The following is a 27,960-nucleotide window of genomic DNA, read 5'->3' on the forward strand; positions in this document are numbered from 1 at the left end:
CGCTGCCTCCCCACGAGGATGGGTCAGATGCAGAGGACAGCAACGTGACAAATTACAAATTACTTCTTTTCTTCTAGTACTAGCTAAAACTTTTCAAAGTAAAGGTTCCAACCCCCAAATATGACAGTACATCATATATTTGATAAGTATTTATTAATCCCACAATGGGGAAATTCTTTTGTTTGCAGCAGCAGTACAACACTGAACAAAACAACAGAAACAGGATAGAAAGTCTTGGATTCTCTTGATTCTTGTTTGACTGGGATGCAAAAACAGTAGGACTCTGAACATTGTGCTGATATAATGTCAGCCAAACAAAACACTCTGCCTGCTCAAGGCACTTTACAAAGACCTAACAACTATATAGAAAACCCAACAAGTCCCACTTGAACAGGCAATACATTTTAATTCAAATATTTAAATCACAACTCATTAAGATTTTTTTTACTATTCTCCTAAGCAAAAGTTGACAGAATATGTCCTGACTACATTTCGAGTTCCTGTCCATTAGACGCACTTCATTGTTTTTTCGTGGCATGTTTCAAACACCTGACGTGTCACACACTCCTCCCTTTAGATGATTGGTCCTAAAATAAACAGCTGCAAACACACACACAAACAAGTTGGAGTGAACCTTGCAGGCATAGATCTCAGATGTTCGTGACATCGTTCATTTCTACAATTCTAGGCCTGGAGTGATTCCATAAAGACATCTTTATAGGTTCTTTATAAAAAGGTGCATTAGTGAATTAGGGATTTAGATTGTCTGGGTTTTCTTGTTAAGCATAACAAATTGCACCTCAACACTGTCATATATAGAACAGTTTTATTTCTATTATAGTAAAATACCTTCTTATGTACACAGGATGTTTGTTATCTTAGTTGTTCTGTGTCTATACTACGTATAAACTCATTATAATTTCTAGAATTCATCATGTAGAATGTAGAGTTAAATTCCAGGTCCATTTTTAACAAGATGGAGTCCATCAGGAAACAGTCCCAAAGACGTTCCAAAACATGGAACGTACATAAACACTGCATTAGATTATTATTTTGTTCCGTCTATTTGCCTAGCTTAGCTCTGGACAGGAGCCAATGTGGTCGATGCTCTAGAAGCAATGCATGATCAAAGTATGTCCACTTTGGGAATAAACACTCAAATATCTGTCCCTTTTGTTTCATACTGTACATGGGCAACACTCTATTTTGATCTTATGGTTAACACTTGGACATAAACTAACTCAAAAGGACTTCTGTTCCTGCCATCAGTGAATGCAACACATCCTGGTGTTACTGTTTCACACCATTGAGTTTTTCTTGTAAACATTTTCATTATTTGGTCTTTTTAACAATTTGCAGTAATTTGATTAACAGTAATTTTAAAAATCCTGGCTAAAATAAAAAAGGAACTGACCAACAAAACAGGGTTTAGATTAAAAGTAAGGGAGCTGGTCTTAAGTGGCGCTGATCAAGACTAGTGCTCAAACGGAGAACAGGAGGATCAGACCTATATACAGCAGCACTCGAGGGGCCCAGTCAGCTGGATGTCCAGGTCTGTTGTGTTGCACTACTGTGTCTCTGTGTTCTGTGATTTGAGATGTCAAAGTTCCAAACATCTCCAGTGTGCAGTACTAAAGGTTAACGTCCTGTAAATGTCCAGCATGAAGGCGTTTTGGCAGTTCTCAGAAAGTGCTGAGCTCCAGAGCAGCGTCGGTATCTCCATACCCCTACGTCTGAGAGAAGATGTTCTGAAACTCCTTGAGTATGAGCTCTACTATCTGGCTCTGGAAAACCATGTGGATAGTCATGTCAGCAGATTCGGTCTCAGGCCGAAGCAATGTGGGTCCGAACACAATAGCCACACTTTGAACCGACATTCTGTTGGAGTCCTTGTGCTCAATAACCCTGGGGACAGAGACATTGACATGATAAGATTCCCTTCAGCATGTTATCATTACCGAAGCCACAGACACAAGGCTTCACTGCACGAAACAACCACTCAAGTTTAAAGCTTTGGTATTAATTCATGTGTAACTTAATTATTTATGATTGTTCCAACTTTATTCCTGTGAAATCGTGGCTGACAGGTCTAAAACATAAATCCCACCAGGTAGGAACCGCATTAAGACTTGAAGCAGCTGTCATATCACGTGAGGAGCTGCTTAGTTGGTATCAGGAGAAGCTTTGTATAGTTTTTAAGCTGGGCTCCTGTTTGCAGTGTGATGCTTGAGTCCAGCCGACTGGTCGTCTACAGCCTGGTTCAGGCTGAGGAAACCTCACCTGCGCAGGTGTTTGAAGAGAACCTCCATGGTGTCGTGGTTTGGCAGAGGCAGAGAGCGAACCAGGTCCTTCATGTAGGAAACTCTCAGGTTGTAGTTTGCAACCTCTGCATGGAAATAAAAGATGTCAGTTGTCGAAATGAAGATTATTTAACACTGAAATGTTCTAATGGAAAGATGTTCCATTAGCTCAAACTGGAGATGAAGCGTGTTCAACTGAGTACTGACGAATGGCAGCGATGAACTTGTCGAAGAAGCTGAAGGGAAACAGCGGTTCTGGAAGTTCACGCAGGAAAAGCTTCAGAGCTCCAGTTACCACGTGGATCTCCTCCCACTGTCCATCCTCCAGGTCCAGCTGCTCCTCTGCAAAGATGAAAAGCACATCACCTAACCCCCACTTATTTTATGCAAGTCCTCATACAAATTTGACGTTTTGCCTCAAACTAAGGTCAAGGTTGACTAGTTCAGTTAGGAGCATTTGACCCAACATCAGGTGACGGAAGGTGAGTGCAGAGGAGACCATGAGCACCAGGACTCAAGCCATGGTGAGAAGGAAGCACCTGATCCAAGCATATTAGATACTGAAGTATCAGCTTGTACTCTGGCTAATGATCACGTTTATATTTCATTAAATCTTTTCAATAATGCATTCATTCATGCAAAATCATGCTTTTTTAAATTAAGAATACTTGTAGTTTTCCTCTTGGTAACAAACTGAAGTGTTTAGAGACAGAGGATTTAACAGCTCATTACCGCGATCCACTTTGTATCGTAGCTTCTGGATGACGGCCAGATTTCCATTCACTCTGTAAATCCCATCAGCATCCAGACCTACAGACACAGAGTTGCGTTAAAGCTCACAGCAGACTCTCGCATTAGGTTAAGACGATTCATTGCCGTTACCTCTCCTCTCCACTGATCGGATACACTTCTCCACAAATTTGGGGACAGTGGTGTTCTCTCTATGACAGAGTGTGTCCAGGTGACACCCAAAGATGTTATCTGCAGTGAGGACAGGGTTACATGTAAACAGTGGTCTACCTTCAAGTAAAATGGCCTCAAATCTTAAAACCTACCTGTTCAGGCTCTCCTACTCTCTTAATAGTTATTTTATCTTTTAGTGTATTTATTTAGCAAAATACTTTTACCTCCCTAAAATATGAACCATTAATATTTCAGGAATGTGTCTTGTTTCTGCCAGTGTGTCACCTCTGATGTAGCCTTTGTCTTTAACATTCTGCAGTGTTGGTCTGCGCTGCAGGAATCGTCTTAGTTTGGTCCGGACCTGTCTCTGCTCAGAATCAGCTGAACCTGATGAAGCTGCATTTGCTAAATTAGGAATAAAGAAGGTGTTAGAAGTTCTCAAGAGGTTCCCCAGACGTAACAGACGGTGTTGTACCAAAAACAGTTCAGGAGTTGGTTTGGTGCTGGTGCAGACCGCTGGTCTAAAACCAGAACAAAAACTGGGATTGATCTAGTGATGTGAAACACAGCTTGGCTTAATTAAATAAGATGAGTCATTGTGGGACCCTCATTTTATAGAGAATGTGTTAATCTGTCATGGTTAACTCACGTGTCTTCTTCCTGCCCTCTTTTTCCGAGAACTCTTCATCCTCATCCTCTGTAAGATGATCATATTCCTGGAAGGGTTTAGAGCAAACATCTCAGCAGCTTCTCCCATTTCCCTGGGAAATCCTACTGACGTGTTTGTGATAGTTACCAGCTGTTTGATGGCATCCTGGATCACTCTGTGCCAGTCAGCGATGACGCTCTCGGTGTCATACTGCAACAGGTACTCACAGGCCTGACGGGTCTTCAGCTGCGAGACACCAACAGGAAGTCAGGAAGACGCTCTGTTGGTCACAGGTGGAACCTCTAAACCAGACTGTTCATAACTAACCTCAAGAACGTTCTTCTTGGAGGACTTGTCTTTTGAGGCCCAACTGACTGAAGCTCCCTTCAGCTCCACAGTGTATTCTGGAACAATCTGTGAAGACTTCATCTGTGGAAGAAGGATGCACTATTGTCTCTCCACTAACCACAGTCTGTTGACATTGAAATGACACCCTTGCTGATCTTACAGTAGTCCCAGCTGGAGCAGATTTAGGATCTTTGTGGAAGGTGAGGATCCCTCCATGGAGAACGGTCCAGGACTGGCCCCAGTTCTTTCTGTCCAGCAACAGAGACACAGATTATCATGACAGGGCTGAAAAATACAGGGAACAGAAAAGTGGCATCTCAACACGCACCTCATCTTTTTACCGTGATCTGCTACTTTGGTCTTGTTGATTATTCCTGCTTTCTCCAGCAGATGGCCCTGCATAGACACACAGGTGAGACACTTCTTAAAGCTCCAGCTCCTGTGTAAACATGGGTGTGGTGTGTACAGTCCAGCTCCCGTTTTACTTCCCTGCAGGCACATACTCCGCAGACGACAAGCTGACACATGCACTGTTGTCATTTAAAACATTCTCAGGGAGAAACGACCTAAAAACTTTCTGATTGACTGAAGCCTTTTTAGGTTCTAAGAACCCTGAAACCTGATGAAGGTTCCAGCCGAGGGTTCCAGCTACTGAAATGTCAAACCCTCAGCATGATCAGCTGTTAGAGTGTCACTGCAGGTACTCCCTTATGATGTTCAGGTAATCAACACAAGTAAGAGCTCATACAGCGTCTTTTAGGTAGACTTAAAATAATTTTAGATCTGACCTGAACATCCCTGACAACCTGATAAAGTTCACCTATCCTTTAAAACCCCCAGTCCTTCCTGATGAACCAACCTGGACCATTAAGCACCAATTAAAAAAGGACAAAAGCCACAGTTGGGGTCCCATGTAGGTAGTTTTCTTCTAATAAAAAATTAGACTAGTAATTTCCATGTTAGAGGACAGCCAACACCTACAACCCAAATATCAACATTGAAATGTTCACAAACTGACCATAAGTTCCTCAGCAGCACAGACAGTGACAGTGGAGTTAGTGGAAAAACACCAGGCAACCCGCTGGGCAGCTCACACCCACAGATTTAATGTGCACCAGGACATTGTTCCCACTAGAACCTGGAGTTTGATTTCTGTGCACTCTATCTCGTTTCCCAGGCAACTGAAGAACCTCGAATGTTACCGCCACGGAAACAACCACAGATCAGACAGCGCACCCAACTCAGTAGCCATTCAGAGTGGAGGACCTACGTGTACCTGATGGAAGCCTGTGCTCCGATTAGACAAGTTCCTCTTCAGTTTGTGCCTATCGTAGAACTTAATGCAGGAAAATAGGATGACGTCACAAATGAACAGCTGAAGGACTGGGATGGGTGGAGGTGAAGCAGTGACCCAGATGTTCTTACCTGAGGGCTGTCAGGGGAGTGCCTTCTGGTCACCTCTGTGAGGTCGGACACGTTTCGCCTGTGGCCCAGAGCAAACGTCTGCAAAACATTTTTAAACACCAGGGTTTTAGACATGGTTCTTATCCGTTTGCACAGATCACGTCGGTATGACGCACATCTTCAGCCACACTGTGCCTCCAGTTCTTCAGTGGTAGCGTTCCCTCCTCAGAAAGGCCATTTCCCATCGATCTTTGAGGCAAATGTGGGACCTGGAGGAAAGAATAAAATAAAACAAAAAAATGTGTCCAGTCAAGCAAAGAACAGCAACAAGCTGCAGCAACAAAAGCAGCCCTGACACAGCAAGGGTTAAAAAAAAAAGTGTGAGCTCAGCAATAATGCTGATCTAGAAGCTTCCTGATCCAGAGCCAGACCAACTCCTACCGTACCTCCTGCAGCTGCCTCTTTCCTTCTTTCAGGTCTGCAGGTGGTCTGGGAATCACACCCACATGCTGCTGAGAGAAATACAGCAGAAATAGATTCAAGGGCAGAAACATCAAGGGATTCAGGTGTGTTGCGCGTGTGTGTGGTACCATTGTGAAGACAGCATCGTTGTCGCTGGGCCCATCTACAGGATAATCCTCCTCTGGCAGCGGCGGCTGCAGTAAAACCAATGCTTAATTTATTTGTAATGCAATTTGGATTTACATTGTTTAAACCCACAGTAAGTTGAGAGACTTTCAAAATGTTCTGTCCTGTCTTTGACCTACAAGCAGTGTTTAAACAGACTCATGTCAGTATGCGTTATGGTACCGGGCTGTGCTCCTGCTTGGTGTTTGCTGAGAGGGACTCTGGTGAAGTCCATGATGTGTCTCTGGTGTTGCGGTTGTGATAGTAAACTCTTCCTGACACTTCATCCACCAGCTGCTCCCAGTCACAGGATCCCTAAGGAGAAGGTTGGGTCAGACAAGGTTATGGTCACATTCATCTTTCATACAGAAGTTTGGATTACAGGACGGGACAGATTCTGGATTTCCTAATAAAAAGATTTGGTTGCAGCCGTAAAATGATTTTATGTTAAATGAACAAACACTGATACCTGGGAGGAGGTGGAGCACAGATAGGAGCCTCCCCCCCCCCCGCACTGGTCTGGTTCTCCAGGAGGTGCCGGGGGGCCGTGTGGGTCGGACCAGGTGGTTTGGTTGGTTCCAGGATTGTAATAAAACATCTTCCCACTGTCCTGGTCCGTGTGCACCTGAACAAGGAGACAGCACAGTAAAGTCCAGTTCTACTTTCTGTAGGTCAGTTCTGATGGTGCCTTCAGTTTGTGGTAAAACAGTATGCTTCTGCTTTCAGCTGTGAGGTGTCATTGAAACCTGACCGGGTCCGATTAAATGTTAATGAGCAGCGTCAGCTGGAGCACAACACAAGCAGATCTCATGAGGTCCCACAAACCTCCAAGGTAAAGTCCAATAAATGTGACGGGTGGTGCTCTCCCCATTTCCCGAGGTGAACAGTGGACGGTTCCGAGGGTTCATTTGAAGTATGAGGCTGAAGTCAAAAATCTGTGTAAGATGTCTAATTTCCACCTCAGGAACATTGCAAAGTCCTATAAGCACTTTTGCAGATGCAGAAAAGTTAGCCTGCGTTTGTCTCCTCCAAGCTGGATTTCTGCAGCGCACTCCTTATCAGACTACTGGGAGAACCCTCCAAAAGCTGCAGTCTAATCAAAAAAGTGCTGCTAGAATCCTAACGAGTGGACGCAAGGTTGTCCTTCTTACCCACCAGTCCATTTAAGGTGATGCTCGCAATCTTCGCTCTGTGTCAGCACATCTTTTAAAACCTTTAAAGACCAAGCTTCATGCTATGGGAGATTTGGCTTTTTGCTCAGCTGCAAACCAATTCCATTGAGGGCCACAGACTATGGATGCTTTTAAGTATAGTTCTAAAATTTATTTTTATTTTTTTTTAATTTATCAGAGCTTTAGGGTCTAATTTAATAATACAGTAGCACTTTGAATGAGAAGGAAAATTGTAGATACACAGAGGCCATCAAAATTAAGAATTAACACATGCGGAATTAAATACATAAAAAAGTGTGAAACAACTGAAAATGTCATATTCTAGGCCACCTTTTGTTTTGATTACTGCTTTGCACACTCTTGGCATTCTCTTGATGAACTTCAAGACACTGTCACTTCACAGGTGTGCCCTGTCAGATTTAAAAAGTGGGATTTCTTGCCTTATAAAAGGGGGTTGGGACCATCAGTTGTGTTGTGCAGAAGTCAGGTAGATACCGGGCTGATAGTCCTTCTGAATAGACTGTTAGAATTTGTATTATGGCAAGAAAAACACAGCCAAGTAAAGAAAGTAGTGGCCATCATTACTTTAAGAAATCACCAGGTCAATGCGACAGAGTTCTAGCAGCAGACACATCTCTAGAACAACTGTAGCAACGGCATGCTATTCCATCCGGTTTGCGTTTAGTTGGACCATCATTATTTTTCACCAGGACAATAACCACAAACACACCTCCAGTCTGTGTAAGGGCTACTTGACCAAGGAGATTGATAGGGTGTTGCGCCAGATGACCTGGCCTCCACAGTCACCGGACCTGAACCAAGAGATGGTTTGGGGTGAGCTGGACCGCAGAATGAAGGCAAAAGGTGCTAAGCATCTCTGGGAACTCCTTCAAGACTGTTGGAAGACTATTTCAGGTGACGACCTCTTGAAGCTCATCAAGAGAATGCAAAGAGTGTGCAAAGCAGTAATCAAGGCAAAAGGTGGTCTAGAATAGGACATATTTTCGATTGTTTCACCATCAGCTGCAATGCAGGCCTATCAGAGGTCATCCTACCTGCCACCCATCCTGTGGGCTCAGGGGGGAGGCGGGGCCCATCATGCTGGAGGAGGACACTGAGGAAGAGGGGTTGTGGTGTGGAGGTGAAGGTGCTGGCTCTGAAGGTGGAGGAGGTGGAGAGATGGGGCTGGAGACAGAGAGCTGAGGGAGCGAGCTTTTCTTCAGGCTGGAGACGTTGGCATAGATGGCAGCGACTGGACCTGGAGAGCTGTGGTTCTACCAACCACATGGACAGGCTGTTAGCTTTGGCTTTAGTTTAGCCTCTCTCTAAATGTCTGTACCAGTAGTTTGGTTAACACATTAAAGACTTTGTCTCTTAGCCTGATAAAATATCAAGCTGATATTCTAAATGTCACATGAATGAGCAGGACAAGTCTTGTCATCGTGGTAGGTGTGCAGACCCCGGCAAGCTGTGGCCCCATCCCCTCCCGGCAGAGGAAGTTCCCAGTGATGCTCTACAGCAGGTGTGTCAACCCCAAACCAGTCCCTTGCTGGTTTCCAACTCTCCCTTCCGCAGAGCCAGCTCATTACCTTGATCAGGTGTGTTAAGTCAATCAGCAGCTGGATGAGCCAACTAATACACCTGTTCAAGGTGATCAGCAGTAAGAGTTGGAAAACCAGCAGGGACACCAGCCCTCGAGGACTGCAGTTTCACACCCCTGCTCTACAGACTCAATGGTTGCTTAACTTCATACAGTTCTAACAACAATAATTTCTCCTCCTCATCATCATCATCTCATTCTGAATTACTCGTCTGCCATGAACACCTGCGGGACTCTACAACTCAAGCATCCTGCTCATAAACCTTCTTAAGTTTACATAACATTTTTACTGAGATTCTCAACACCTTTTTAGGACTCCTGGAAACTCTGGACTCTTCTACAACATAAAAAGCAAGTTGAGAATTTAAGCGTGTTTGTGCAAAATGCACCTTCAACTAGAGAAACTACTGGACACAGAAAAAAACAAACCAACGTGTTTCTTAGCCAAAGAGAAAACAGAACTGAACTGGGATCAGGAAGCAAAGAAACAGATGAAGCATCAACACAAACCAGTCCAACAATACATTTCTGTCAAAGCCTGGAGGAAACACTGAACATAACATCAAGTCAACAGTTCTCACCTTCATACACTGTGCTACATTAAGACATTCACTGTGCTGTTTTTATTTCTGTGCTGTCAGAGCTGTTACAGTATGTGAGACGGGTTCAGGCTCAGTTTCAAACCAGTCAGACCAGTTCCCTCCATCTCAGGTGTCAGCTGGTTGTGGAGGCATTTCCTGCCTTGTCCTGCAGACGTCGCTGCAGCCTCACAGTTTCCTGTCTGTCCTTGAATGCATCCTGCAGGCTGCGACACCACTACATCCTCCTGACATCATATCCTGCTGTGACATCACCTCACAGGACCTTAACATCCTCTCCGACCCCAGAAACTATATATGAACATGAAAATATGGTGCAGGTTCAAATGGCAGCTTTTACTTTACTTGAATATGATGATCTAGGATCAGTTTACTGAGAGGTTCCCGGTCGTCTCTGATCACAAAAATAGCTAACAGCTTTTACTCTGCTGAGCTTCCTTTGTCCAGACATTCTGCAGAAGGCTTTTATTTTATAAAAAGGCCTGGCGTCACTCACACACACACGCGAATAACTGGAACATAACTTCATTATAAACCTCTAGAGCATATCCAACAGTCACCAGACGTTAAACTGTCAGTGGATTTGTATTTCCCACCACACGTCAACCTGAGATGACACACCTTCACATCTCTGGCATCTAACAGAAGTTAGTCCAAAGACAAGATCCTGAATTGTTAATATGAAAACACTGGAATCAGTTCAGGAGAAATTCATTACAATAAAATTTTTTTTGCTTGCATTTGTTCAAAGTTCGGTCTCACTCATGACAAACAATGCAGCGGCTGTTAGGACATGTTCTGATCCACACAGAGATTCTGCATGTGAAACCTTCTCTGCAGCAACTGACTTTAAAAGGCTCTGGGTGTCTTACCTTTGTGGGGGGCGGTGCAGGTGGTAATCCTGGACTCCCTCGTCCTCCAGCCAGAGCTTCCAGGTCCAGGTTCAGGTCCTGAATGGATTCATAGATGTGGGTTGAATCTTCATCTTTCAGGGAATGTGCCTCCTCTTCATCACTTTCCTCCACACTCATCTCTTCCAGCAAGTCCTCCTCCTCTAGCCCAACAGGGGATATGGTCTCATTGCAACCCTTGGATCCAGATGTGTCGTGCATCTCCACATTTACATTTGAAACAACAGGAGCTGCTGGTTTCACAGGGGCTGCCAGGGTTACAGGGCACACTGGTCCTACAGGAGCAGCAGGGGCCACCACTGGGATGGGTTGGGTCTGAGACCGGTGCATCGAATGCGGGTTAGAAGCACTGAAATTGGGAAGTCTGGCTTTCCCAGAGTCCTTGCCGTTGTCTAGGACCCCTGGCAGACATGGCTGCTTTTTACTTAGCCCAGCATCAGCCATGTTTGCAGTCCTGCATGTTAGTGCTGTGCCGGTGTCCACAGAACCAGCAAGAGAGTTGGCAGGGTGCCGTGGTGCAGGCAGAGCTAGATGGGACAGGTCGTGAAAGTCTAGAGGGACACCAAATGTTGACATACGGTTCTCAGTCTTGCGCTGCCCATCTGGTCTAAGCCGTATTGTCATCTCATCCCCTGCTTTGATCCGGGTTCCAGTGGGCTCCTCCAGAGTCTTTGGAACAGGAACAGGGACTGGAACAGCCAGAGGAACCAGTACAGGCTCAGTAATGTGTGAATCAGCAAAGTCCAGGGGCAAAGGTAAGTCAGTGGGCAGCTCCTTGACATATTTTGCTGGAATGTAGAAAGGCTTAGAAACGTGGTCACTCCGGACCTGCCACCAGTGGCTGTTGGTCTTAGCCAGCAGGACATATCGCTCGTTGGGTTTAATAGAGACCAGTGTTCCATCCCGATCTTCGTACTCGTACTGAAACTCTACCAAAACCAGGCCCAGGCCTACAAAGGGAAGGTTTTTAGAGTTTTTTCTTTAGAAACCAGGTGAAACTCAAACTTCCACTGCACTGCTGATGCAAACTTCTGTCACCTCCTAGTAACTGTCAGCTCAGTATTCATGTCAGGACAGAAGACACAAATAAAATAACTGCTTACATTCATAAACACTGCTCCATATTTAGATGAAGTTACATTAGTTAAGTTTATTGTGAAAGTTACTTAACTTAAAATGGTTCAACAGAGCCAGAATTTTAAAATGTATTACACTTGTGTCCAAAAGCTGAACTCACCTCCACCAAGCAGGGATGGGGTCTTGGCCATGGTGATGACCCTGATGATGGAGGTCAGAGGTCACACCAGCTCATCAGCTCCCTGAGAGTAAACGCAGGTTAAATCAAACAAACATCATTTTCTGAGGTGCACAACAAAATGATCTGAGCTTCAGAACAGGAACCCACAGTCTGGATCCCTAACAAAAGCTAGACAGGCATTTGGGTTCTGGGTGATCACATAATAACAAGTGCAGCTCACACAGGAACAACTGTTACATGGGTCGTGTCAGAACACATCCCAAGATCGGATCTGGACTCTGAGCCTCCTGCTCAGAGTTGGTTTCCTCTCCTGTGCTACACGACCAGCATCCAGGAAGTCCAGACCTAACCCACAACTGGAGTTACAGCATGTTCCAGATGAGCTGAACTCACCCTTCTGTTGAGCTCAACCTTCGGCTAAAACTGTTCTTGCACCGATCTGTGTTTCTTCCAGGGAAGGGTGCTGGAATGTGATCGGACCTGTAAACCACACCCTGCCCTGCTTCTGCTGTTGGCAAACACCTTTTAGGCGTCGCCCCCTTGTGGTCTGCGACCAAATCACAACCTTTGCATTCATATTAACTTTTTGAGCAGCAGCTTTGTACCGGACATCTCAAAGATCTGCTCTGCCACGTTCCCTTTAAGATAAAACCATCAGTAAGCTTCTCTGGGACCAGGAACACCCAGCTTTGGTGTGTCCTTACCTTCATGTGCGCAGGCTTACAGAACTTCTTCTCTTTCTCTTCTTGGCATCAGAGATGCTCCATTGTGTCCCTTGTCCCACAGTGGGACCTCCCACTATCAGCGGCAATTCATTTTCATTTTTTATCTCATTTATTGTTCGCATGTTTTCTCTTTGTCCCACTTGACTCTTCTTGACGCTTCTTGAAGAAGCACAACACCTGCTGCAGTGTTTACTGGGTACTTTTAGCTGTGAGACAAGTACTTACAGTGGTGAGTGAAGTGATGCTTATTGTTACGGCTCTAAGGGCCTGCTGCTCTTTTCATGGCTACAAACGCAGCTTATTTGACCAGTGCATTGCTGAGACAGTGAAACCTCTTATTGCTAGAAGTGGAGCTGAAGGCACAGGCGCTTAGAGATGGGGCTGAGCCTTCAGGACGACCGTGATGCTACAGAGCAGTCAAACATCACCTGACTCACCTTTATTGAATGGTACAAACTATCAAGTAACCCATTTACATAAGCAAGCTGTGGTTTTGAGCCAGGAGATAGGGAACGAATGCTTTGCATGTTTTTATACGGAGGAATCTTTCTAGCAAAGAGCTGTAGATCAACCGTTCACAAATAACAAAGAAAGGTTCCCGGTGGGTGTAAGGATACTAAGGATATTAAGCCAGCTCTGTCTGCCTGTGAGGAACCAGCTACGTAATCACTATACAGGTCAAAACATCAGAACCTGATATTGATCCAGTCACTGAAAAAAAATTAAATAAAAGTCCATCATTTAAAAAAATAATCTGTGAGTAAGGAAGTCACCACCCCCACCCCCACAAACAATTGAAAGAGCTGGTCCCAGGCCTGTTCTGTTTACACAGGGAAGTGTCACCTCTTCCTGTGAACATTAATCCCGCCTCACAGCAGTGTAGACCCGCCCCTCAGCCACGTCACCGCGTTTCCTGCCTTTGTGCAGAAACAATAGTGAGTCTGCAGTTGATACGTCTGAGTGAAGCTGGATGTTCACGGTTTGTCACACTCATCCAAACTCCACGTCTCTAGTTCCCCAACAGAAACAACAGCCAGAGTTTCGCTAGTAAGGGCCCATTCCTATGACGGCTCATCTGACATGGTCACAAACTTCATCGAGCAAATCATGATGCTCGATACCAGAGACCTCCTCCGGGAAGTTGGGTCTAACCTCAGCATAGGGCAAAACAGAAGATTTACTATGTCAGCAGGTACATGTTTTATGGCCCAACTGGACATGAGCATCAGGGTTTATCAACCATGCAAAATAGGTTAGTAAAGGGAGGAGCCATTTAATCAGTATTACTGATAAAGCTGCTCTACAATGAACTGAAGCTTTATTGTTATATGGCTTTAATATTTATTATTATCATCATCAGCAGATCTGTTCACACACAAACACACAGACTGTGCTCAGGTAAACCGCGTCAGGTGTGTAACAAGGGCGCCCCACCCCCACAGGCTTGTGCTGCTCTAGCTGCTGGGACATTCCTTAAAATAAGGCGTTCCCGGCTTTAACATTAACCCCACGGCTTAGAGCTCTTTAAAACCCAGCCTGAAGCACCACTCAGCCCAGTAAAGGTCCTCCTACTGGTGATAAAACGTTTGTTCACATAAAAACATGAAGCTACAGAAATGTGCACACACCCTGCAACCGCAGGACTGAAGACTCAAACAGAGCTGTCAATCATCAACCAAAGGACTGGGGTTTGTTGCAGGACACGCCCCAGCAACCAATCAGATGCCAGGAAGATCGTAAAGACAAATTCCAGTAGGAAACATCTCTGGGTGAAAGGATCCAACTTTAAAACAGAGGCACAAACTGCTTAAGTGACATCACAAACCACCATCCAATCACAGCTGAATTAGATCTGAACCAAGTAAACCTTTAGCCTCTGTGTGAGCAATCAGAGGAAGCACTACACACGAATAACTGCAACTGCCATCAGCTGATCCTGCCTTCGCAGGGCTTGGAAAGCCAAACAGACTTAGGAATGTAAAGTGTAAAGTGATTATCGACTCTATACATTTCTGCATTGACTGGTATCATGAAGCATAATGAACTGTACATGTTCTGTAAAAAAGGTCATGGTCAAAGTTCTATTGGCTCAGTAAAGTCCTCAGCAACTTCTGGATCTACCTGCAAATTGATCAAAAGCTGCTTTCATCTTTTTGAAGACCTGTAAAATCTATTCAAGAACCTGGTTCTGGTATCCCCACACACAAAGCTCCACTTTCTCTACAGGTTCTGTGAAGGTCACACCTCTCCAACCTGAGTACAAGGTCTGAAAAAAATCCCTTAATGATTTCTTCACCCAAATCAAGGACCTTCAGATTGTATCCAATGACACTGTGACCGAACAAGCTTGAGAAAGTCAAGGATCTGGCACCAGGTATCTGGACAACCTTGCAAGGAACAAGTGCAACATCATGTATCACCTCTAGAATCTTCTAAAGTAGCCTGAAACCTTCTCCAAAACTGGGCCTGCTCAGAGACACCCCTCCCATTCAGCACCTCCTCAATCTCAAGGTTCCCCAGATCCTCCTCTGAAGAACCTTCCTGCTGGCTCAGTGGTGTCATTCCTAACATCCGCAGCTCTTTAAAAGATCTTGTCAGCCACGATTTAGATGATATAAATGCAAAATATAACTTCATCGGTTGTTTGGACCTAGAACAGTTAACCATGATGTCACTAGACATACCTAAATGGTCTGTTAGTAGTAATTTCAGGCCAAACTATAATCTTTAACAAACCTGACCATCCTAACCAATCGAACCAAACTCAGCATTTTATCACATTCCCAGTTTCAATTAGACATCAAGCAGCACTTTTGTATTGTGCCAAAAGCTGAACTCTCAGACCACAAGGATTTCGATTTCCAGTTAGGGTAACTAGTTCTAGAACCTCCAGCTTCTTCCTCAACTGTCAAAACTAAAGTAACTTATCTCTAATCTAGCCTGCAAGTAAACAAAACAATATCAATCAATAAATCAAATCAAAGAAACTTTATTTATTCTCAAGGGGCAATTCAAGGCAGGACATGTGAGCAACACATGAGCTGTATACCAACTATATCAGATCTTCAACATTCAGAAATGTTGATGTTAGTCCTGGTCTGTGATTGACCATCAAGTAATAAACAGTAGGGTTTTTTTCTTAGGGACGTATTAGGACATAAAAATTAAACTGACTGTCTTATAGTACAAAGAACAAAACACTAAGTGGTTTAAAAAGCAAATTGAAAGTGAACTGTAGATTCCAACGTGTAACATATTTACTGCTAATGACCATATCTAAAGCTTTTATATTTGATGCAAATGTTCAGTAGCTAAGACAATTCCTCTGGTCCACCATTTTTTAAATATTTCTGGCTTAATGACAGATTCTAGTTTTAAACAACACCTCGAACGCATGCTGATCCCCACCGGTTTCACTGCTCATGAATGTCCCCAGGTTTTAAATACAGCAAACACAAAAATACGTTCACACTCTCGCATTCTTGTCATTTTGCAAAACCTGCATTGTTCACAAGTGTCTGCAATCAGGGCCCAGTCTCTGTCACAGCCAGCGACACACTGGAGCCAAGAACTCAGCAAAACAACAACATAAAGCCAAACGTTGAGTCCTAAACCAGAGTCTGAGATGCAGCACGCTGCAACTTTGGCTTAACAAACACTTTTACAGTAGAGTCCAAAGTGCAAACCAACAAAACACAAAAAAGAAATTAGAAAAAAAAACAAAAAAAGGGACACGCTTCAATGAGAATCAATCCAAAACCGACAGCTACTTGTACCTGCAGTTAAAGTCTGGTCCGACCATCCTGTTCTTGAGTCCAAATCACACAAACAGGTTGCTCCGGGTCCGTGGCCCCGGCTCTCTCTCCCCGACGTGCCTGCCTCGACTTGCCCCTTCTCCCGTTTACATCCTGTTGAACGGATCAGAGGCGGGTGAGCACCGCCCGCTGCTCAAAGACGCCCCTGGCCGGTGTCTGCCGGTGGTGCAGCACCGCAGCCCAAAAAGACGTGTATCAAACGATCAATGAACCGTATGAGGAAAGAAAAAGCCGAGGCTGCTTCCCAGCTCTTCTCCTGTAACCTCTCCTGTAATTAGTAGCGCAGGTCTTAACGTAGAAACAAGGTCACATTCGTTTCTATTTTTAAACGATCTATGCGTCAGCTTGCTTTGTATTCGGTAACGTGTAGATAACACGCGAGTTAGCTTGATTTTAGGTCAACATTCTAACAGAACGTCTGTGTTTAGAAAGATGGTGGCGCTAACATTAGTACGCTAAAGCTGAAGCTAGCCAGCTAGCTACTTTACAACGGGGGTCGTTACGTGTGTGTGTTTTTGTTTATAACGTACCGTTAATATAAAAAGCTGGCCATTTCACACACACACTCAGATTTCCATTTAATTTTACCACCTAGCTGATCACAACTACCATCATTACCAACAACAGACAACTTAGATGAACAGAATTCTGGTTTGATTACTACATTTGGCGATTTTGGGCTGCTGATATTATACAGCACCAAGGAAAAAAAACTATGCATAATGAATGCCAGGAGAAGGAACACATCTCGGTCAACTTTAGGGCTGTGCAACCTGTGCAGGCCCTGGACACGTGACCTCAAAAGGTGTCCGACAATTTTCAACTTTTGAATTTAAGTTTTATAAAAGTAAAAAAAAGAACCTCGTAGTATGAAACAACCATGATCTAAAACTGCAGAGGAGCTCGTAAGTGAGCTTCAGTAACATTGAGACAATTACCTTTGTGTAGCTTCAACCACATTGTGACTGATTGAGTCCAGGGCAGCTTGATCAGCTGTTTCCGACCCGACGCCAAACTTCAGGGGCTGTTCCAATATCAGCCAATAGCATAGCGGGGTTTCTTCCCCTTGGCACCAGATGTGACCAATTACATGCCTGCATTTGTTCCCAATGGTTCCAGTGTCCACCTGAACAAGATGCTGTTCTGCACGTGTTTCACATTGGCATGAGAGCATTCAACCCCATCCAACCAATCATTTTTAGAGTTTAACTAGATGGGACTGGAACTGGATAACTGGACAGAACCCCAAGCAGCACAGGGACCAGGCTCCAGTCTTAAACACAGCAGTATACAACTCCTGAGTTCTGCCACATTCCAGTGTACCCTGACGATACTGTGAATGTTGAATGCTTCAGAAATGGGCAGGAAGAGGAGAACAGATGCCTGATAAGATCCAACCCAGCCCCCTACAGAGCACCAGGCCCTCTGTGGCATGTAGCAACCTGTCTGTTTGATGCTGCACGCTGGGGAGACAGCATAAAACAGAGGGATGCAACAGACTCATTCGCTGAATGGAATGAGGTTGGACACACTGGAGGCTGTTGAGGCGAGTCCTACCCTTCTACAGGACTATGAGTTCGAGTTTGAGTGTTTGCTGGTGTTCTTGGCACCAAAGTGTGGTCACAGACTGACCCCTGCTGGTGACTGAAAGACACTACAGCAGAGGGTTATGACAAAACAAGGTGTGTTGACGTTCACAGTTGTTTCATTGTTGTTTATGATCTGTACCCGAGTTTAATCAGTGACTAAACTCATCTGTGATTAAGTTTCTGATAAATGCATGGTGAGTTTTTGTCTCTTCCGTCCGCTCATGATTGTGTTAAAGTCAAAGTCAGCTTTATTCGCCAGGTTTGCACAGGACAAGCGAGGAATTGCAAGACACAGCCCTTGGGAAGAAGCTCTCATCTTGATTGACATACAGTGACATGTTTTATCAACTGGCAGGTCCAGAACCCTGTTCACAAAGAGGCCCCGACATCAGGGTTCAACTGAAAACCACTTCCATTCCTGTGTTGTCCGTAGCGTAGGCGTACTGCCGCTTCAGATATTCTTGATACCCTGTCAGTTCTCCAGTTGGATCTCTCAGGCAAGCAGCCAGATGGATGGTGGCTTTGAACCTGGAGGAAAGCAGAACCAGAGACAGGGCCAGGGTGACCACAGGGAACGGGACAGTGACGCCACTTTGACCTGGGAGGATGAACGGGATGAGGATGCGGTTCCTTCCTACTGATCCATGTTGTTTAATGAGGTGCTTCAACCTGTTCCATGCACCATCCTCATGCTCTAAAGGACTGACCACAATGGTGGGGATTTTCCATCCATCAGCTTCCTTCAACGAGTTCCAGCGATCTGGCAGGTTGGTGGGTCGGTGCTTTCCATCAGGAACTGGACACTTGTCGTGGTCCCTACAGTAAAACACTCTGCGCTGAGGCTGAATTCTTCCTGTAGCGACACCGTACGTTACATCAGTGATCGTGATACAGTTCCAGGGAGCGTACAACACCACGTCCCTGACGGTGGGCAGAGGCATCAGGCAGCTGGCTGGGATCAGAGGGAGTCCTATAGACCCATGAGCCCAAAAGGTGATGTCAACGCAGGCACCATGGCTCTTCCTCTCTGCCTCATGGATGTGTTTTTGCAGAAAATCGACCATGTCCACCAGTCTGGAGAAAGAGTCAGACTGGGAGTTGTCCCTCAGCCACTGATGAACAGTTTTGCATTGACAGTTTTCTGTTGCTTTCCCTATTAATGACATTCTTATGTCCAGACTCCTGCGGCTGTTTTCACTAATGTTCAACCTCTGTAAGACGGTTTTGTTAGAAGGACTGAAAGAGTGAAAATCATAAATAATCACTGTCAGCATTTCAGACTTGTCGTATCAGTTTGTTCATTTTCAGAAACTCACGCAAATGTTTTAGTGTCTTCTTCTGAAGCAGCCATGATCTCAGCAGACCTCCACTTGTCTTCAGTCTGACTTTACTGGTGAGAATCAGGTCCAGGTCGGCTTCCTGCAGCACAGTGTAACTGTCAGAACCTGATTATTCTCCAGTAACACAATGTATGCAAATACACATGAAGCAGAATTATTTCCTTTTAAATAATTCACATTATAGTCATTTTTTTCAGGTGTGAAGTGAAATCAACCTGGAGGATACAGTAAATGTATGGTCTAAAGCCAATGTTTCTCAATTGATGCAGGAAGAACATAGAATGGTAGTGAAATGTTCTAGACAACCTCGACTGGACGATGAGAACCTTGATTGTCAACACAGTGTTTTCTTTCATCACTGCCTGGGCACAATGAGGTAGCAGAGAACGACGGCTTCCACAAAATAACATGGTGATTCAGAAAACACCTGGCACTTAGGCGGCACTTTAGCCCATGTCCTTCTTGCTACAGGCCACAGTACAACAACTACTTTCTCCATAAATTTAGAAACCTGATCAGTGTCACTCACCTCCTCCAGATCAGATTATGTTCAGCTGTAGCATTAATCAGTGCCCTGACCCCAGCTCCGGTTGTTCTATGGCTCATTCAGAACCAGGTCTGACAGAGAAGCTGCTACTGGAATGTTCCAGATGGATCAACCGGCACATGACACAAACTGCAACGCCATCCGGCCTCACAGAGCAGAATGAGGAAGCTCCACTGACAGATCAGAAACATGTGGCTGAACAGGTTCTGCTGTTCCTTGGGTGGTATGTTGATGCTCAGGTAGAGACAAGTCCCGCCTGAGCCCTACATCAATGGGCAGCGTGATGCTGCCCTACCACCAGCTTTCACCGCACGAATGGCAGCCGTTATCCCCAGTGTGTCACCTCCAACAACCCCACTGAGGTCTCTTCACTCGAAACCCCCCCCCCCAGGCAGGCGAGCGGCGCCCTGGTTGAAGGCGCACAAACCTCGGGGAGGCCCAGTAGGTCGGTCTACTGCTAGACCTGCTGGGAACTGGTGGGACCCGGAGCTTCTCGCCTGAGCAGCAGTTCCCCCGAAAACCTGTTTAGTTGTTGAAATGGAGATTGGGGTTTGCAAGATGCAAACAAATGTATCAATACAAACATAATCAATTTTGGTTTCTATCACACAAAATCATATATATCAGTAGATCTGCCTTTACATTCTTTTTGCACGTGTGTCACACACCTGGACCTCTGCTGCCATCTGGTGTTTGATACAAGGTTCTAGGTTTGGTTTGGTGGCATATGAAGACGTTTCTCTCCTGTCCAGAGGCTTGTTTGTTAAACATCTGATTCACAGGTTTCACCTGTAAAGTCTTAGGACCTGTCCACTGCAGAAGTGACATAGTAATGAGATGTTTGTGTTCCACAGCAGCTACTGGCAACATACTACCAATTGCCAACAACATGACAACAACATAGCACAACCATGAAACCTTGAGTCAAAGCCGAGTCCATCTGGTTGGATTTGGTAAGCTCATAAATAATCAGTGAAGCTAAAAAAAAAGCCTGACAATGTTTCACGTCTGCTGACTGCTGCAATCATGCATCAGACAGCCCTTCGTCACCTCCACAAATAAGAGCATCAGGTATTAGTGGCATCCAGGGTAGTAAACACAGTTTGCTTTTGTTTCCCTTCATCCCTCGTCTCTTCCTCTCTCTCCTCCCTGCACATTCACTCCCTCCCCTTCCGTCCTACTCCTCCTCAGTCTGTCTCAGCCATCGCTGTGCTTCAGATGGAGGCTGCAGTATTCTGCTGAGTAGCAGTGAGCCAGCATTTGCCTGTGAGTCCTGAAGTGAGAACTACAGCCTCCATAATCCTCCTGCTGAGCTCAGACTGTTGACTGGCCTAGACTGGCGTCCTGTGGAACCTTGGGAGTCGCGGTCCTCACTAACTGTCTCAGCATCCACCACTAGCCAGAGACAGGCACAGGGTGACGTGTCATGACAAGCATTAGAGGGAGAGAAAGGTGAGTTTATCACTTTGTGTCGTGTTTGCCTTCCTGATATTTCAGCCGCGCTCTCTCTCTGATTTCATCTTTCACAACGTGGTTGTCAACAGATCTCCCCATCTGTCTCTCTTTCGTCCCTGATTTATTATCTTTTCCATCCTCCATCTTCTCTTGTCTGTCCCTGTGTCCAACATGCTCCTCATCGGTCTGATGCTGCATTTTCTTGCTGCTCTCTTGGGAACAAATGGAGCTGTGTTGAGAGTGTTTGTCTGATTAGGTGCATGTGTGCGTGTGTGCATGCGTGTGTGCGTAGATGTGTCTACCTCCACAGACTGGGTGGACACCATCACACATTTCAACCTCATCAACAGCATAGACAGAAAAATGCAGCACAAACAACATGACATCACAGGAACTAACACCGCAGCCACAATCGGATGTGACAGAATGAAACAAGCAGAAGACAAAGACGTGAGCAGACTCAGCATGATATGAACCCAAACACTGGCTGACCCAGTGAGCAGCAGATGGCCTCTCTCCTGGGCCACCTGCCACCTCAGCCACAATTCTAGTCTGCTTCCTTTTATTCTGTTTTACAGCTTGGATTCTGAGTTTAGGGCGGCACAGTAGGGTAGCACACAGGTCCTGGGTTCGATTCCCAAGGCGAACCGGTTGCCTTTCTGTGTTCCAGGGTGTACCCTGCCTCTCGCCCATAGATAGCTGGGATAGGGTCCAGTACCCCTGCATGGGACTAAGTGGTAGAAAACATATGGATGCATTCAGATTTTAAACAGGATTTCATATTTTAAATTGAACAAGTGAATTGTTCCAGTTATGCTGAGGCATGATGACGACATGATGATGACTGCTTCGGCTGGTCGAAGCAAACCCAAGCCAGCAGCAGAAGGCCCCTGTAAAGTGGTTCAGCGGAACCAGCGGGGGGGCTGGGCTCCCCCTACTGAGGCTTGGCCCTTGTTATGAACTCCCCCCATCGGTTCCCAATCGGCGGGGCTTGACATGGCACAGGAGAGGAGATGCAGAGGAGTGAGTGACAATACTTTACGCTCGCTCCGAGCGGAGAACTACTGCTCTCAGAGCTTGAATACGACGCCCACAACTGAGCGGAGGAATAACGACGCTGTGGCCTAAGTGCACTCACACAGCTGCGACTGCGTCGCGTTAGTAGAACTCTGTTTAATCTAAACCTTACACATTTCCCTGGCTGCATCCGCAAGGAGGGAATGACTCAAATCGCACGACCCAACATACAGGAAGAGTTAACTCAAAATGACTTATTAAATAAACAAAAAAAAAAAAAAAAAAAAAATAGGAACGATAATAAAACACAGGTAAGTAATAATCAAACAAATTATTTGCTTGGGCAAGCAAAAGCAAACTTAAAACCTATTGATGCCTAGCAGGAGAAGAACAAATTAACTAAACTTTCTAAATTAATACAATCTATAGGTAACTTTACGGCATAGCTTACAAGCTTATACCACACAAGCAACGACTGAAAACAAAAGCAGGACTTAAATACCAGACTCCACAGGTGCACATTAAACTACAAACAGAAAAGGAAACAAAACCAAGGATGTGGAGAAAACCAAAACAAGAGCTCCCCCCACACGTAGCACTAATAGTAGCAGTATTAACGTAAGCAACACACAACCAGAACACTTCAAAACAGCAGATCAAGCATCATCAGTGACAAAAAGATTTAACTATCGTTGATTTTGGTTCAGAAGTAAATGTTTTGTGTGTGTGAACATCAGGAGCTAAGAGCTCCTTCCTGAATGGATGGCTGTTGGAAATGAACTTCATAAATTTGGTGCTGGGACTGTTTGTGTTATAACCAGACCTCATCCAAATGTGAGGTTTAATGCAACAATTTGTGTCTCTGCAGTAACTGAAGAAGCATGTCAGGCCTCGATGATGGCGACGTGTTTGGTGAGTGTTTGACAAATCACAAGTACACTGACACAAATAAGGACAAATCTGAAGTGTTAACACCTCATGAAAAAAACTAAGTAATTGGAATAGCAGAGATTCTACTGAGCACCAGAACCTATTGAGACATCCACTCTGCTGGTTCCAATAAGACAGAGAACAGATGAACTACACATGAACCTGGTCAGAGGTCAGGTTAAGCCTCAGAAGCCAGAACCAGGCAATATCTGACCTGTGCCACCCTTCCTCCTCCTCTTCCACCCAACTTCCGTCTCTCCTCCTCCTTCAGGCCTTTGACCCCAACTGTAGAGAGAAATAAAAAAGGGGAATAAATTAGGGGAATAAATCAAACTTAGATATTTGTACTGTACATTTAACCATTATGATACACGTTCCACTTTCACTGTGTTTAAGTTGCATCTGGTATCCAGTAAAGGACCTACATCCATTGGTCTGTCATCCAAATGTAAAGCGAATAAATCCCGTAAAGAACTGAAACTCTGAAGTAATCTTACCTGAAACAATTACTGTAAAACCGCTATAATGACAACTTTTGTCTGGCAGACTAGAGAGAAGTGTCCATTACCATAGGTTCCATAGTTTCTCTTCAGTTACACAACAAAGGAGGAGCTCTCACCTTATCGATCCATGTGTATTATTCACCTACAGGGTCAAAGTTTATTCCTCTTTAATCTGCTGCAATAAAAGTAAAAGTTTGTGTGACTTTCAGACCTGAACGAGGCGGTACCAGAGACTGAGCTGCTGGATAACAGCATCCAGAAGGGCAGAGCTCAACTGTCCGTCAAGACCAGGCGGCACCGACCCTCCAGGTCTCATTATCGTGACAGCGTGAGCTCCACAGAGGGAGATGACAGTCTCGACAGAAAGGTGGGGGATTGTTTAAGGTCACGTGTGGAGCAGGGGGAACAGACTTGTTTCCATCAGCCTGTGTGTGTGTTTTCAGGACAGTATAACACAATCTGCTCGCTCACCTCTTCACTTGACCATGCGAGGTTCCTCCCCCTCCCCTGATACATTGCTGTTGGTCCGAAGCCCTGGATTCACCTTTGACACTTCACTTGTGAGGCCAATCTCAGATCAAGACAGGTGGGAACATCACTACAAAACAAATCTGAAAAAGTAGTATTTGACTCCTCAGGTGCGACGCTCTCCAGAGGATGGAGGCACATCATTGACTGCTCCTCCAAGGGGGCGGTACCGCCAGCTGACCAATGCCACATCACAGGAAACTCTGGTGACGCCCACCAGCTCACCCTCCAAGTCCTGTCCCTCCTCTGACTGCTCACCAGTGTACATGAGGAGGAACAGGAGGCCAGATAGCGAAGGTACACATGCCTGTAACACACCTGAAAACATTCCTGTCACACACCTGGTAACATGCTCATAACATGCCTGTAACACACCTGAAAACATGCCTGTAACACATGTGATAATATGCTTGCAAAATGCCTGTAACACGCCTGTAACCCACCTGATAACATGCTCGTAACATGCCTGTAACATACCTGAAAAGATGCTTGTAACATGCATGTACAGTAATACACATGATAGCATGCTTGAAACATGCCTCTAACACACCTGAAAACATGCTTGTAACATGCCTGTTTCACACCTGTAACATGCATGTAACACACCTGAAAACATGCTTCTAACACCTGTAATACACCTGAAAACATGCTTGTAACATCCCTGTATCATGTCTGTAACCCACCTGATAACATGCTCGTAACATTCATTTAACACACCTGACAACATGCTTGTAACATGCCTGTAACACAAGTGATAACATGCATCTCCTGTAATATACCTGATAACATTAATGTAGTATGCCTGATAACACCTAACCATATTTTGTCATGGTCCGCCACGCAAGATGGCAGATCATGGAAGTCGGTCTGGGCCAAGTCAAAGAGCCGTGATGACCAGGAATACATTTTAAACCGTTTATTTATGTTAAACACCCAACACGCAGAAACACAAAACACTCCTTTAGAAAAACAAAATATAACAGGAGGCTAAACCAATACACAAGGCAAACTTAACAGAACTAGCAACAAGCAAACATAGCAAGCTAGCCACTTGGCAACCTTAACGAGCTAGCAACATGGTAAACTTAACAAGCTAGCAAAACACACACAGCAAGAACGAGGAACTAATACCTGGCATGAACATGACTGAGCTAAAACATGGCAAGGCAACAAGGCGAACTGACAAATGGCATGGCAACAAGGCTAACTAACACATGGCAACAAGACTAACTAATACATGGCAGGGTGACAAGGCTAACTCAGACATGGTGACAAGGCTAACTAATGCATGGCAATAAGGCTAACTAAGACATGGCAACAAGACTAACTAATACATGGCAGGGTGACAAGGCTAACTCAGACATGGTGACAAGGCTAACTAATGCATGGCAATAAGGCTAACTAAGACATGGCAACAAGACTAACTAATACATGGCATGGCAACAACAATGAACTAACACATGGACCAACCTGACACGAATGGCATGGTGCAATGGGTAAACAAGGACAGAGTGACGTATGACAATGACCCAGCACAGAGTGCTGTGCTGCAGGAGTCTTTGAAGGGATCCAGAGGGCAAGTGCAGGTGTGGCAAGTTGAACTGATTACTATGTCTACAGAGGGAAGGAGAGGGAGTGGGAATGGTCCAGAGCTGAGGCGTGGCATAGTGAGGGAGAAGGCGTGGTCCAGGGTGAAAAAACAAACAAACAGAATGGCTGGCAGAGCCAGCCCAGGATCCTGACATATTTAAACCCTGACAGACACACTCACGCTTGTTCTCTGAACAGCTGACACCATCATCTCGTGTTAATGTGTGATTGTGTGTGTTTCAGTGCTGGTGTCTGATATGAGCCGTGATACCAGTCCAGCAGATCCCAGAAGTCCGACCGTCATATTTGACAAGAAAACCAAGAGACGCTTCCTGGACCTGGGGTGAGACACAACCTGCTGTAGCATCTTTCAATTAGTTTGAGGTTACTGTACTTAGAGTTGTCTTCTGAAGTGATGTCTCTATGTCTCAGGGTGACTCTTAGACGTTCATACATCAGGGTGAGGAAGGACAAATCGAACAGGCTGTCTGTAGGCAGCAGGTGGGTGAGCTCTTCATTTAGCAGGTTCAGCATATAACATCTCACCAGCACCAACCTGTGTTCTCCTGTGTCATCAGAGAACCATCTGACAGTCCGTCTCGCTCCTCTGGATCCTTTGTCCCATTCTCCTGGTTCAATGAGGGACGGGGATTCTCCTCCTCTGGGACTCCCCCCTGCTCCCCCAAAATCCCCCCACTGGGCTCGCCAAGACCTCGCAAGTCCCACTCCCAGGTATGGAACTAACGCAGCTCATCATGCCTGTGCTATGATGGCAGCGTATGTAGTCAGCCAATCAAATGATTTGCCACCAAAATAAAAAAAATCAGAGAATGCTAAAAAACAGGACTCACACAGTGTGCTTGTGTCCTGCAGGAGTCTGTGCTCAGCGAGGAGTTTTCTCCTGCTCACACTTCCTCCTCCACCTCTCCTCCGATTGACTCGTCCTCCACATCCTCCCATCCATATCACACCCTGTCCCAGTCCTCGGACGAGGTAACGACACGCACCTGACAAAAAGGCCGCTATGCTTAACTAAAGGCAACAGGTGACTGTCTCCCCTCCTCTAGCCTTGCGACGAACCCACCTGCATTGTGTCGTCATGGACGACCCAGCAGGTCTGTCAGTGGCTGCGAGGCCTCAACATGGAGCAGTACATCCCAGAATTCAGTGCAAGAGATGTGGATGGGGAACAACTGCTGCAGCTGGACGGCAGCAAGCTGAAGGTGAGGAGGAGCTTCCTGGAGGCTCATATTTACTTGTCTTTACATTATTCTTTGGTACAGACACACATCAGTTGTGGATGCCGTTGCAGGGCCTGGGCGTGTTTAGTTCGTCGGACCGCAGCACGTTGAAGCGTCGCATCAAGGAAATTCAAAGTGCAGCAGAGAAAGAAAGAAAAGCTTTGGACAAATTGGAGAAACAAAAAGAAAAGCAGCGAAGGAAAGACCAGGAGCAGCGTAGGAACTGAAGCCCATCCTGGAAAGTCTGACACTGGTTTACAGACCTGAAAAACCTGGAAAACCCAAAAAATATTCTGGAAATCCAGTTCAAAGCAGCACCACAAAAGAAGAATTCTCAAAAAAGCGGCTGATAAAAAATAAAGTTGACATGATGACATGTTTCAGGTTCTTAATGAACAAAACCTGGAGTCAGATTAATCACAATAGACGTACATTCACATTAGGTTTTTATTTATTAATATTTAATCAATTATTTATCTTTTGAAACTCAAAACCTACATTACACACATTAAGTAATTACTTTTTAAGATAAAAAATAAACATCCAACCTGTTGAAAAAAAACTTTAACACCATCATCTAATGAGATGAGAAAATATTTAAAGAAAACTTCCGTTGAGAAACAAGTGTGTTTTGGCTTTAAATTTAATTTCTAAAAACAAGACTTCGGGTGTCACCATCCCCAGCAGCCGGGAGATGGTGCCTCCAGGGGAAGTGTGTCAGAAACGTGGGTTGGTGAGAGGCTGAAGTAAACTGGAATCCATCCTCTACTGAATATGAATCGCTGTCCATGTGAGGACATTAAAAGACTGTGAAAAGCACCTGTCTGATTTGTTTTCATCATGAGTCCCACCTTTGGTCCCTGAATACTCTACTGAACCATGAGGAGACCAGAAACACGTGCTTTAAAT

The 27,960-nt window shown here is 45.1% G+C and overlaps 3 protein-coding genes across 6 annotated transcripts; 1 reads left to right on the forward strand and 2 right to left on the reverse strand.

Moving 5' to 3' along the window:
- Positions 1-136: 136 nt before the first annotated feature.
- LOC114859852 (rho GTPase-activating protein 27-like) lies at positions 137-16,406 on the reverse strand. The gene is made up of 22 exons (XM_055511053.1): positions 16,273-16,406; positions 11,751-11,832; positions 10,475-11,463; positions 8,459-8,677; positions 6,701-6,856; positions 6,415-6,546; positions 6,195-6,260; positions 6,051-6,116; positions 5,781-5,873; positions 5,626-5,703; positions 5,471-5,536; positions 4,529-4,596; positions 4,361-4,448; positions 4,180-4,281; positions 4,000-4,098; positions 3,853-3,919; positions 3,489-3,608; positions 3,183-3,281; positions 3,033-3,110; positions 2,508-2,642; positions 2,281-2,386; positions 137-1,905 (listed from the first exon to the last, which is right to left on the reverse strand). Exons 2-22 carry the CDS (start codon positions 11,779-11,781, stop codon positions 1,728-1,730), a joined length of 3,036 nt encoding a protein of 1,011 aa, XP_055367028.1. The 5' UTR covers positions 11,782-11,832; positions 16,273-16,406; the 3' UTR covers positions 137-1,727.
- On the reverse strand, positions 15,470-23,902 carry LOC129604510 (uncharacterized). Of its 3 annotated transcripts, none has more exons than XM_055511059.1 (4): positions 23,404-23,902; positions 19,217-19,319; positions 17,250-19,136; positions 15,470-16,404 (listed from the first exon to the last, which is right to left on the reverse strand). In XM_055511059.1, the coding sequence occupies exons 2-3, from the start codon at positions 19,249-19,251 to the stop codon at positions 18,296-18,298; spliced, it is 876 nt and encodes a 291-aa protein (XP_055367034.1). In that variant the 5' UTR covers positions 19,252-19,319; positions 23,404-23,902; the 3' UTR covers positions 15,470-16,404; positions 17,250-18,295. The 3 variants fall into 3 exon arrangements, with proteins under 3 accessions (XP_055367034.1, XP_055367033.1, XP_055367031.1); XM_055511058.1 differs by lacking the exon at positions 23,404-23,902 and adding an exon at positions 19,770-20,396; XM_055511056.1 differs by lacking the exons at positions 19,217-19,319; positions 23,404-23,902 and having other exon boundaries at positions 17,250-19,174.
- samd14 (sterile alpha motif domain containing 14) lies at positions 20,969-27,870 on the forward strand. 2 transcript variants are annotated; one of them, XM_055511055.1, is made up of 11 exons: positions 20,969-21,239; positions 23,128-23,171; positions 23,902-24,059; positions 24,136-24,252; positions 24,331-24,517; positions 26,054-26,153; positions 26,243-26,311; positions 26,389-26,542; positions 26,684-26,803; positions 26,856-27,033; positions 27,123-27,281. In XM_055511055.1, the coding sequence occupies exons 2-11, from the start codon at positions 23,141-23,143 to the stop codon at positions 27,137-27,139; spliced, it is 1,131 nt and encodes a 376-aa protein (XP_055367030.1). In that variant the 5' UTR covers positions 20,969-21,239; positions 23,128-23,140; the 3' UTR covers positions 27,140-27,281. The 2 variants fall into 2 exon arrangements, with proteins under 2 accessions (XP_055367030.1, XP_029013723.1); XM_029157890.3 differs by having other exon boundaries at positions 20,971-21,239; positions 26,878-27,033; positions 27,123-27,870.
- Positions 27,871-27,960: the final 90 nt, after the last annotated feature.

The sequence above is a fragment of the Betta splendens genome, chromosome 8 (genome assembly GCF_900634795.4).
Source record: "Betta splendens chromosome 8, fBetSpl5.4, whole genome shotgun sequence".
Lineage (NCBI taxonomy): Eukaryota > Metazoa > Chordata > Actinopteri > Anabantiformes > Osphronemidae > Betta > Betta splendens.

Coding starts and splice junctions, on each gene's coding strand:
- LOC114859852 (XM_055511053.1), bottom strand. CDS start 11,781: ATGGCCAAGACCCCATCCCTGCTTGGTGGAG. Junction 6,547..6,700: donor TGTGCTCCACCTCCTCCCAG/GTATCAGTGTTT, acceptor CCTTCTCCTTAG/GGATCCTGTGACTGGGAGCA. Junction 4,099..4,179: donor CCAAGAAGAACGTTCTTGAG/GTTAGTTATGAA, acceptor GGTGTCTCGCAG/CTGAAGACCCGTCAGGCCTG.
- LOC129604510 (XM_055511056.1), bottom strand. CDS start 19,174: ATGCTGACAGTGATTATTTATGATTTTCACTCTTTCAGTCCTTCTAAC.
- samd14 (XM_029157890.3), top strand. CDS start 23,141: ATGTCAGGCCTCGATGATGGCGACGTGTTTG. Junction 26,154..26,242: donor AGACGCTTCCTGGACCTGGG/GTGAGACACAAC, acceptor TCTATGTCTCAG/GGTGACTCTTAGACGTTCAT. Junction 27,034..27,122: donor TGGACGGCAGCAAGCTGAAG/GTGAGGAGGAGC, acceptor ATGCCGTTGCAG/GGCCTGGGCGTGTTTAGTTC.